Source organism: Thunnus maccoyii, chromosome 20, assembly GCF_910596095.1.
Source record: "Thunnus maccoyii chromosome 20, fThuMac1.1, whole genome shotgun sequence".
NCBI classification, from domain to species: Eukaryota; Metazoa; Chordata; class Actinopteri; order Scombriformes; family Scombridae; genus Thunnus; species Thunnus maccoyii.
Window position 1 is genome coordinate 17998381 of NC_056552.1, and position 12530 is coordinate 18010910.

Genomic DNA, 12530 nt, shown 5'->3' on the forward strand with positions numbered 1-12530 from the left:
TGATTTGATACTAATCTTATACAGTAGGGCTATAAAAGGTTATGATGGCTTCTTTTGTTTTGTATTACACTCTTGCTACATTTGTATAACATGTTGCTTTTCATGAAGAATGCATCTAGTATAAGCCTCTAATAAGCAATTGGAGTATCCATGCAGCCTAATGATTAGCATGCATACCCTATAATTGCAGCATCCTCTCTTTGATTTTGGCAAGGCACCTTTGTTGCAAGTCTTTTCCCATGTTTGCTTCTCTCTGCTAACAATAACAGCTAAAATGCCCCCTGAAAAAATTGAAAGAAAGCTACTGCATGAATAAATAGCAAAGAACCAATGTCTTATTGACTTTGCTGATACTTTTTCAGACTGGTTTGAAAACTTAAACCACTTTTTGGAAAAAGCAAACTGTGTGCACAATAGCACTTTGCTGCAAATTTAACAGTTGCAAAATAAAACTGCAGCTATAGATTAATCCAGCCTTAGTGTCAGATAATAACAGTATACAGACTGTGACACTTTGGTAGCTTTTAATAATGACACATTTTATCATCTTTAACCAAAGCAGCCAATAATCAGTATTCTGTCCACAAGCAAGGGAATGACTTCCCCCCGAAAATTCAATTCATTACAGTAAGAAACTCTAAAATCCTTTATTGTCATGGCTACATGATTAAAAACAACCTTACATCAGTCTTTCTCAGGGTCAAACAATCACACACACTGACTAGTGAATACTATAAGCTCTCATTACTCCTGTAATCCCTGAATGGACAGTACTGTATCCATCCAATATATGTAATATCATGGATAATAGTAACATCAATATATATATTAATTTTCTTGAAAAAGTGCATTACCAATACAGGTAAAAGAGAAATCCCCATCAAGTAAGGGAAAAAGGACAGATTGCTCTAACTGCAGTATCTTCAGCTGCAAAACAATGTTTATGTTTTGCAACCAATGTTTTGTGTTAACTATTAATATTGTTACATAAGAGCAGTTTTATCATATTAATGACAAGAAGTTGCAGTTATCCACAATAATTCCCTTCCAGACTGGATAGAAAAAGCAAAACTCAGACAGTTCTTCATAGTAAGACTGTGCTCCTTTAGTGGAAGGGAAACTAGGATACATCTGGCCTTGAAATGATGAATGAACCAACTAAACAATAAAAAGTGTAGAGAAAATAAAATATTTTGTTATCAAATTTCATGCACATCTCTATCTTTTGTGCAAACATACAGGCAGAGGCAGAAACCCTTCAACATGCACACACACACACACACACTAAAAAGAGATCACTGCACCTACACTAGGATAAGGGAAGGGACAACTTCAGGCATTGTGAACTGAACAGCAGACCATGAAGATCCAAGATAAACAGGAGCCGCTGCAATGGTCATAAATCTGACCGATTACATTAGACTCACTCTCAGCACTTGAGACCTGAAAGGTATTTGTGTACACAGTGTGTGCTCATGTCATATGAGCCCACATCCACCCTTAAAGTCTTTGTGGTGTGATGAATTTAGAGAGGCAACATGTAAGGGTTATTTGAACACCAATCATAAGAGAATTACTGCACTGAAAATGACTTTTCCCTAAAGTGTGCTGTGGCTATTTTCATGTGAGTGTGTGAAACAAAATAGCATTATTGATCTGTGGATGGTGTAGCCTATGACCTCCAGACCATATTAAAGGCTTTATCGCCATCTGAATAATGCATGCAGGAGTGATGAGTGTGTAGAAGGCCAAAGGTGTCGTAACTAATGACTAGACAAGTTAGGCTCCATCATTCCTGGAGAAGATGTGTCATATTAATGAATCAACACAAATGGATTTACATCATCCAAATCTATTTGTCTCTCTTTGTCATTCTTTAAGGCAATAAGTTGTAAATTAGAGCATGCCCATATTTTGAAATGTAGTTTTAGTGTCTGCACAAACAGGCAACTTCCATCCTGTATCCTCTAGATCTACCTTAAGATGTGTTTGTTCATTAACTACCCACATGCAGAATAGATTGGAGTCAATAAAACAATTAGATAACCCTGATTACACCAGTCTCACTTTAATTAATATAAAAATCGAATTAATTTGCCTTATTTTCATGTGAATATACTGTATAGCACTGCATATAAAGGCTCATCAATAGCATTTATCGATAAAACCCTGTTGTGAACCTTAACTCATTCAGCATTATACATTTATATCTGAAGATCTGACACATTCAATGAAACTACACAGAAATTCTTTTGACCCTTATTGAGAGTAGATGCAAGGCAAGTTATACTAAAAATGACAGTGTGCCATGTTAAGATATCCTTGACAAAACACAGAAATCATAAGAAAACGTCTGTCAACAGAGGAAGTGATCCATGGATAGAGACTTTAGACTGTGATAGCTGGTAAAATGTGTTCTGTCAACTGTTGTGTTGCAGTATATCGGGGCCAGTCATCCCATCCCTCTCTGACTGTTGATACACTGTAGTTTGTGAAGTGCTGTGCAGACCATTATTTCAAGTGCAAAGGGCCAGTTGTATTTTTTTTTCTGATTGCAGGTATATTGTGGTTTCTGAACTCCAGGTTGAGCTATTTTAAGGTGGTCAGTTCTACAAGCCTGTTGAGGTAGAGGCATTCTAACTTTCATATAGGTGAGTCTAGCTTTGTGTTAATTCTTCTGTGTGCTGTCACCAATGTTTTGAGATGAGTTGCCCATCACTCTCACCCACCAGTTCCTTCCAGATCCAAGGCAAGCTCCTGCTCTTCACCTACAGGATGGTTACATCACCTGCATACAGGCAGATAGAATAAAATAAAAAAAACTTTATTTTTATAGCACTATAGCACAAACCAGAGATTACAAAGTGATTTATGAGGACAAAATAAAAAATAAATGGAAAAACAATCAACCACATGCAGACACATTTACCCAAATTGAATGAGGGAATAATGCAAAAATACATATTTTTAAAGATATGAATGAACCAATAAACTTTATGATTTGATTTACAGGTGTAACACTGCATTCAACCTATCTGAACCATGATTTGAGCTCATAAATCATAGCAGGGACTACTTTATGACAACAGTAGGACTCTTGGCGCTGTTCGTGGTGCTGAAAGCTCATTTACGCAAACCTGAGAGAAATCTGCATATTTTGTTTCATGTTTACAACGAAATAAACCGAAAATAGTGAAGCTCAGCTGCGAGTGTGTCCACCAGCTTTTGCAAATATGTGTGACCCTTCACACACTGCTGCTGGATGAATAAAAAAAAAACCGAGGGGTGTGGTTAAGTGTTACTCAAGCGCGCATCAGGTATCCATCCCTCACTATATAATCCTGTGAACCGGGAGGAGAGAAGCAAGACAGGACACCAACGAAGTGACTGCATCAAGAGACAACTGATAAAAAGTAAGTGAGCTTACTTTTATGTTACTTTGCTGCATTTTAGAAAGATTCTTGTGCGTAATTTATGCTGAAATTGCATGTTAATTAATGTTTTTATATAATATTGGGCATGCACTGGAGACACTTTATAAGCTTTAGATATTTATCTGAAATGAAATTAACTTGAAAACAGAGTAAAATAAGCTTAAATAAAAGTTTTATTTTCGGCAGAGTATTTTACAGTGAAATTCTTCTTATCCTCAGATGGCCAACATGCTGAAATCGTGGATGATGCTCGCAGCGCTCGTCGTTTGCTTGCTGGTGTGTTTGAGCAGCTTTGCGGACGCCTACCCTCCCAAACCGGAGAGCCCAGGGAGCAACGCCTCGCCGGAGGAGTGGGCCAAATACCACGCAGCTGTCAGGCATTATGTCAACCTCATCACCAGACAGAGGTGAGCTTACCAAACTCAGGACAGACAACGCAGGAATTTCTCCTGTCATATCAAGACAGAGCCATATCAAGCAGCCTGTATTTGCAGGCAAATAGCTCTTCTATCAACACATTATCACATGCAAAAACTCAAGATGCTGTCAAAATCCACATCTTCCATTTTTTATATAGCTTATTTAAATGATCTGTTCATCCTCAGCCGGGTGGTTAACCTCCTTTGATGTGAGGGTTTAAGTTTCTGCTCCAAGGACAAGTTAGTAAGGATGGGCCACATGGGGGGGAGGACTGAGTCCTCAGGTTGTGGCATGACTTCACTCATCATGAGGCCTGTCTGCTCCCTTTGCTCTTGTTTGGCAAGTCAAGGAGCACTTAGGTCATTAAGCTACAACGCATTGCTGCGATTGTTAAGAGAAATAATGAGGCAGAGGAAGACAGGAGCCTGGTTTTCCTCAGGCGGGTATTTAAAGTTCAGACTAGATAAGAGCCTGTAATGACTCAGTCGTGACCCCAAATCTTGTAGCACTAATGGAGACACACGAGAGCAACAGACATCCTAATAATTTCATTTTGTTTCTTACTAGGTGAAAATCAAGACTTGGTAATCACAGAATATCTAATATTTGAATTGTAGTATGTTTTATACGCCTTTAGGTCTTTAAAATGTAACATTGAAGACGTTTTGTGTTGCAAACCTGTAATGAAATGTCCCAAATGTATACATGTTCATTGTTTTCTTATCTATAATTACAGTTTTGATAACTAGTAACTGGCAAAAAAAAGGCATGTATAAATTAGAAGCAGTAAATTCTATTGGTCCAGTTGGAGAAACTGGTGGGTGTACAGTTTCCCTTCACCATTCACTGTCCTGGTCTGTAATTAAAGAGGCTGGATCTGTCACCACACTCACAGGAGTCTGTGTCACACAGTGCAGCCCTCCCGCACCTCAAACAAAGGCAGGTTTACTCTTCAGTGGCCTGGCATTGATTTTAGTGAAAAGACTTCAAAAGACAGAGTCGGAGGAGCTTGTTGTGTTTGGTCTTTGCTCTTTACTCTAAGTAGTGAACTTGAAAATTCTCCTTTTCTGTCAGATAAATGCTCAGCTGATTTGATACTAGAGACCGAGCAGAGAAGCAATGCTGATGATGTCTTACCTTGTTCACAGCTGGATGATTTTTTTTCAAAAAACGACGTCCCGTAGTTGAAATTCATAACAAGGCTGGTGACACAACTTGATTGCAGAAATGCTGATAGAGTGACCGCTAGTGTATGAACTGGATGATCTCCAATTATTATTTAGTTGTAGCTGTTACATGCCGGTGTTTGGTTTTCTTCAGGTACGGGAAGAGGTCGACCCCGGAGGAGGCAGTAGCGTGGCTGCTGTTTGGAGCTGATTCAAACCAAGACTCTGAACCACGGTGAGAGAAACAGATGTGGATACTTGTTTGGTTTGTTTATATGAGTTTTTAAAACTGATGTTTCTATGTAGGGAAGTTAACAATTGACAGTGTTTTGTGTGCCTAAAATTACAGACATTTTTTCAAAGGTGGAAAGGACACTAAAATTTATATAAAGACTTAAGTTAATAAAATTCTGTTTGGTGGATTATCAGCTCCCCTATGCATGGTGCTACTAACAAATCCATTACTGACATATTTAACTGAGAAAAATAATACATAAACTGCACCAAAAAAAAGATGTTGTTGCGTGATTTACAGAATATTTTTGTGTGTCTGTGGTCAGTGATGGGTATCATATCTGTAGCTGCATGAGTGGCCGATATCCAACATTCAATAAAAGCCTCATTACAGGGGTGAGAGAAGGAGGGGTCTGATTGGCCACACTCGTAGCTCCCCACAGTGATTTTAACTATGACAAGCAATTGGCTGGTCATTATTAATAAAGGAAGAACATGCAATTTAATGAGGCAGTGCCTAAAATGAACAGTTTTTGTTGATGCAATTGCAACATGTGAGAGTTTGTACCTCTAGCTGCCCTCCTACTTAAAATATTGAAGACACAGTCCTGCCAGTACTGGTCTAATATAGTCAAATTACTTTATTGCTTTAATGATTACTGCATGAGGATTACGTTGCTGTTTATGTTGCTATTTTTGAGCTCCTTGTCAATATTCTTTTCCTCTTGGAGTGATTATTGATTATTTTATCTCACTTGTGGGTTTACACAGCTTATTGGTCATGTCGTCATCATACAGTTTAGTTGATAATCTGTTAGAGCTCAGTAAAGTGGATGCTGCAAATGTAAACGTCAATTAATCAAACCGTTTTTTTCCCCTTTTCTTACAGCTTGGACTACAATGATCAGTGGTAAACGACTCCAATGTTAACCCTTCTCTCAACCCCCCCCCCCCCCCCCCCCCCACCCCCACCCATCCTCAAATTAACCAACAACGAAAAAAACTGAGATTCTCAACAGACAACCTGCACTGGACTTTGTGACTCTCCATATTTAATTATTTAATGCAAATATGCATGCATAACACGCATGCAAATCTCTGTCTCTCTTTCTCTCTCTGTCTGTCTGTCTGCCTCTTTGCTCTCTGGCCAAAAATGTAAATAATTTGTATCAAAATCAATCACTTTACAATAAAAAAACGAATGGAAATAAAGTACTACATAGACACACATAAGCTTTTGGTATTCATTTATTTATTTATTTTGATGAAGCCCGCTGTACCTGCTTTTATTGCCACTAGATGTCACTATTTCTCTAGGAAAAGTGCATTAGTAAGTTAGTCCATCTTATTGGTGGTCTTGTTGGGGCTCATATCGACGGCAGCGGTCAGGCTTCAACTTCTCACTGTTTAACCACTGCGTAAGACGCGTTTATCATCATTAAACCTTCCTGTGCATCCTTTGGGAAACAGGATCAGTGTGAACGGAGCAGCCAAGTGTCTTTTAACCGATGGAGCTATTTGTCCGAGCGCGCGAGCCCTTTTAGATAAGGTCTCGTTAAAGATAGCCGTTTGTGTGGGCTGCTGTTGGCTTCGGTGTTGTGAAAGTGGCTGCATAGGTTTAACAAGAGCTGCCCGCGCTACGGAGGAGACAGACAAGACTGCCTCAAACCTCTTCCTGCATCTTGGACCGAGGAGGCATCCGGATAAAAGGTGACCGGGGCAGGTGAGCGCTTTAACCTTTCGCTGTTTTTCACGGAGGAAACGCGGTGTTTAGTTCAGGTTAGCATTTAACGCCGTTTTCCAAAGACGTAGCCCACCTTCGCTACTCGTCAGGTGGATGTTGGTGCACGCAGTCAGTTATTATTTCACGTCTCCTGTGAAAGAAGGAGCATACGATATGATTCAGCCTTATTATCCCCATAAATAACGTTAAAATGCACTTATTGTCAAACACTGTGTGGCATTTTTTTCCTCTGACAACAAGGTAACGCAGCACGAGAGGAGGCTGGACGAGCGCGTGCGCCTTATTTTGCCTCTGTCAGTAGCCACATGCAGTTTTCATTGTGTTAACCTAATTGACCTCAGGTTATATGCACCTCTACAGCACCGACACGTGAAACACAACTGTTTTTGGCACCCATAACTTAGTCTGAGTATTTGAAATGAAATCAAATAATGATGTTAACAAAGACTGGATGGACGTCATGCACTTGTAAGTTGCCACTGCGCATGCTCACACACCGGGACATGCACAGATGTTTGAGCGCTTGAAAGTCAGGCGCCGATGTGTGTCTGACATGTATTGTAGACGCACCTTAATAACAGAGGGGACGTTTTCCTTAAAAAAGTGATTTTTTGGATAACTATATGTTATTATTGAATGACAATGTATTAATTAAATGATCTGAAATAGTCTAAACCAGGTTTTCCACCCATGTTACCAAGTTTTTGGAAGAATATGTTTTTATTATCAACAAACATGCATATATAATTTTTTCCCCAGTTTAATCTTCTGTGACATATACATAGACCCTTTTCATGGCATACATTTTGACTTGTCAAAGCAGGAAAAACACAGATGTAAATAATAATATTAAAAGTATACTATGAAAAATTTGTCCGTTGGTGTTTGTAAACACAGCATTCACAGTTGGCCTCTCCTCCCTGGTTCGACCAGAGCGAGCAAGTGAGAGAGAGCAGCAGTGGTCGAGCAAGCTAGAGAGTGAATGAAGAGAGTGAGCAGTGCTGGCAAGAGCAAAGCTGTGAATCAGATGAATAAAATGTTTTTTTTTCTGATTGTTTCATGGTGGTTACGTTCTAAAGCACAAATAAATACGCCCCCACACCTCTGCACAACCCTGCAGAATGAATGCAGAGGTTCATCCTGTCCGCTGTGGCCTCTCTGCTCTGCATGTGTGTAGCTTAGCCCCGCCCTCGGTCAAGCAGACACACAGACCTGCAGCTCTTTATGCATCCATGACACAGAGACAGAGAGCGGAACAGCGTGGAGGAGAGAGACAGAGACATCAATGTAACCTGATCGCTACGCTACAAGTCCCAACCTCACGCCCTGCGTGCTGTTATTGGCTGGGGGCTACACACCCAGTGCCTAAAGGCTGATGCCCAGAAGTGTCCTAAACACAGCAAAATAACAAGAAAATACACAGCCAGTTTTGCGCACAATTACTCACTGACAAGGTTTACTGGGACAGTTAATGGAATGGAGCCATCGTTAATGTTGTTATTTACATCTGTGCAGGTGGCACAAAACCCTGCTGTGACAAGTCAAAATGTCTGTGAAATGGGTCTAAAGTATATACAAATTTAATTTAAAGGTCCAATAAATTACATTGAGCCTCACTGGATGTCAGCAAACGACTCTTTGCTATGTAAAGATATAGTGCAGTAATGGCGACCTGAGCAGTGAATGAAGTCACACTCCCTCAGTGTGTCATTATCTGAGCCTCTCTGTTCTTTGTATGTTTCTGAAAACATTTGAGATGAGAAATTCGCAATGCACTAACAGAATCTTTATCAGTTTTTGATCAGCACCGCCTAGTTTGACAGTTTGATCTTGAGTTTCATGAGCTTTTTTTTTTTTCTTTCAATTTTATTGAGTAAATGACACGTTAATTTCGGTCTGAGATAGTGCGACATCTAGTGGCTGAATTTCATGTATTGCAACTTTAAATAGAACAAAAGGGAAAAAAAGACAAAAAATTGTCAACAGTTTTTACATTGACATCTACAGAAGGAAAAACGAGAAACAAATATTCCCCACCACAAAAAAACCAACAAATAAATCAAAACAAGAAAAAAAGCCTACATTTCACCCTTTTAAAGATACACAATTAAACATGCATCATGTCAAGAAAACCAATATCACTGTATCATAAATAATGGTGATTTCTAGAGCTGCAACAACTAGTCGATCAACTGAAATTTAATCCACAACGATTTTGATAATCAGCTAATTGTTTTGAGTCATTTTTTAGAGAAAAAAACAAAGGTTCTCTGGGTCCAGCTCCTTAAATGTGAATATTGTCTTGTTTCTTTTGTCCTCTGTGATAGTAAACTTTGGGTTGTTGACAACAAAGTATTTCAGGTTGCACCTTGGGTTTTGGGAAACGGTGATCAACATTTTTCACCTTCTACTGACATTTTATAGACCAAACAATGAATCGATTTATCGAGAAAAAAATAAGCAGATTAATTGATAATAGACAAATAATCTTCACTTGCAGCCCTAGTGGCTTTACAATTTACTGATAAACTTGCTTGCATCTGAAAGCTTCTTTTCAATCTCAAACATTCTGCCATTTTTTAAACCTCAGACACTAATGCTAGGCCTACATTACCGCCTTAGAGTTGTCTGAAAGGGAGGCTTTTCAGATCTAGTCCAGATCAAGACTACAACTGGTTGTTATTCCCTTTCAGTTTGTGCTAAATAGCAGGAAATATCATAGATGTGGATTTTTGTTGATATTGATATATGTTTTCATCATATGTATGTTTTTATGGTCTCAATTTTAACTTTTATTCCTATGAAGCACCTTGTGAATTTTATTTCTGTGAAAGGAGCTATCCTAAATAAACTTGTTATTATTATTATAATAATTGGATGTCCATTAGTTTCACCTAATGTTCATGTTGTAAGGTGTCTTTTAGAGAAATCATAGTTTAAGTTAGACTCACTTAACAAGAGTAAATTCAACTGGTGTTTACCAGTTGTGTTCAACTGTCTATGATCTCTGTCTCATGTTTTACTGCCAGGACATTTTATCACTGCAGAGGAATTATTCAAATGACCTCTGCCAGTGAGAAAGAAGTTATTGTATTTTCAGTGGTAATATAGATGTACAATCCATTTGGGACTAGTCAGGCAGCAGGCCTATATTACAGAGCAATGTGACGCTGTATGGTTTGTGGTCCTAAAGCATTTTGGAAGTAGAGATTGGAAGGCCATTATATTGACAAAGTATCTTCAGTTTACATGCAAATTTATTTAATAACTTACTGCACTAGACCTCATAAACAAGCAGTTTGTCTGTGTAATTGCAAGGAAATTTATGCTGTTAGTTAAAAGAAAAGTAAAGAGTGTAAAGATCATTTGCTAATAGAGCAGCCTCAAAAAATTAAACCATAAATGAAAAAGTTTGATTTTTGTCACTGACTTTTTTCCGCATAAAAAGCTCTAATTCTATACAGATAAAATCTGTCAGGCAAACGCATGGTGGTGATAACTCTTTTATACAAAGGAACTGATATAGTCCAAAGAGTAATATTGTTATTTTGGAGTAGTCTTTCAAAATTAAAGCACTATCATGAGTAATACAGTTTCCTTAAACTTCCATAATTTCTAGTCACATATAACTACTCTACCGGAATTTTATATCAAACCTCAGTCAGAGGGGTCTCAGAGAGCTTTTTACTGGGATTAAGAAGCTTCAGCAGTCTTATCAGTTTAAGTTTTGGAAGTGGGAGGTTTACCATAAACAGGTCTAGTTGTACCTCAACAGAAACATTGTCTAAGCACTTCTCTAACTGCGTGAAGTAGGACTCTTTAGACTTTGAAAATACGTCTGTGGCAGCATGGATGTGTAGTCAATGTGACTGGCATGTCTGAGCTTCTGAGTACTGCATACTTTACACTAATACTAATCCTTTAACATTGGTCACACATTCAGAAAAATTCAAAGAGCTACGTGTGACCCATGAAGGGATTCTGGTTGTTTGATGTTACGTACAGAATGCTCACCTTCAATCGTACCAGACCTCGACACAGTTCACTTTTACTGCTCTGATGCACTGAATGATTAATTACTGCATCAAGCAGGAATTCTAATTAACTGTAGCTGTCAGAGAGAAGGCTTTAAAAGTAGGACCCATCCACATTCGATTCCACATGGAGATTAATCAGCAGTGGTTCACAAAGCATCTCAGCATCTCTGCCCCTCAACACTGCGGTGTCATTGATAAAAAAAACCTGCTCATTTACTCTCACACCTGCTACCTCAGTGACGTCTGCATCCCCCAGTTTTCATCACTGTGTTAATATATGTATATCTTTTAATAAGCAAATATGATATTTTTAGCCATGCCAAAGACGTTGGTCAGTCTATCGGTTGGTAGGTTGGTCAATTGGTTGATTGGTCCACCACTTTGGTCCTGACTGAAATATCTCAACAGGCATTGGATTGATGCCAGAGGATGACTCCTAATAACTTTGGTGATCCCCTGACTTTTCATCTAGCGCCATCATCAGGTCAAAATTTTTATTTATGTTTATGACTTAATACCTATAAAACCATTGACATGTCTCAGCTGTACTTTGGTAATTAGCAAATGTTAGCATGCTAACTAGCTAAACCAAGAAATAAACATTATAACTGCTAAACATCAATATGCGAGCTTGTCACTGTGAGCATGTTGATATTAGCATTTAGCTAGAGCTGCAACAAATAGTCGATAAATCGATTAGTCTATCATCAGAAAATTTATTGTTTTGATAATCAGTAAGTTTGAGTAATTTTAAAGAGAAAATGCCAAAAAATTCATTTCAGCTTCTTAAATGTGAGTATGTTCTCATTTCTTTAGTCCTCTATAGTAGTAAACTTAATATCTTCGCGTTATGGACTGTTTGTTGGTACAAAACAAGACATTTTAGTTTGCATCTAGGGTTTTGGGAAACAGTGATTGACATTTTTTCCCCTTTTACTGAAATTACATCAGTTAATAAACAATCATTAGTTGCAGCCCTACATTTAGTTCAATTATTGTATATTGTGATGGTATTTAATATCTTTACATTGGACCCACCATATTACCAAATACCTAATAAATGCCAGCATTGACAATAAACATGGGTAAGCCAATGTATCAGTCTTGCCCTAAAAGTAGGGATTTACGCTGTAATGTTCAGGCTTTAAGCCACAGAGTTTTTCTCAAGAGAGATCTGGTTGACATTGAAACAATGACATTCATTTTGGTTATTCCGTCATGGCTGCTTCTTCAGAAAAAAATGACAAAAGGAGCTGGGACCTTTAATGAAATCCAGGCAGGGTGGTGATTGTAAATTCTCCCCCCTGTGTGGTTCTCAGCACTTTGCCTGAGTCCTTTACCCTCTCAGTGGTATGTACGTGACATTTAATTTTAATTACACTAATTATAATCCGTATCAGCTGAGGGAAAAGGAAGACCCACAACACTCAGTCGATCAGGTTATTTTAAATGTCTTGCTGTCAAGTGATCTTGCTGCTGGTAAATCTTGTGTCAG

At 38.4% G+C, this 12530-nt stretch overlaps 2 protein-coding genes across 2 annotated transcripts in view; both read left to right on the forward strand.

The window, feature by feature from the left end:
• Nucleotides 1–2544: 2544 nt before the first annotated feature.
• Nucleotides 2545–6215, forward strand: pyyb (peptide YYb). Its single transcript, XM_042397607.1, has 4 exons — nt 2545–3413; nt 3654–3841; nt 5175–5255; nt 6144–6215. Exons 2-4 carry the CDS (start codon nt 3654–3656, stop codon nt 6166–6168), a joined length of 294 nt encoding a protein of 97 aa, XP_042253541.1. The 5' UTR covers nt 2545–3413; the 3' UTR covers nt 6169–6215.
• Nucleotides 6216–6602: 387 nt separating this feature from the next.
• Nucleotides 6603–12530, forward strand: part of mpp2b (membrane palmitoylated protein 2b) — a 42738-nt gene continuing 36810 nt past the window's right edge. Inside the window, exon 1 of the mRNA XM_042397562.1 lies at nt 6603–6977. The gene's annotated coding sequence lies outside the window, so the exon portion shown is untranslated. The remainder of the gene's footprint in view (nt 6978–12530) is intronic.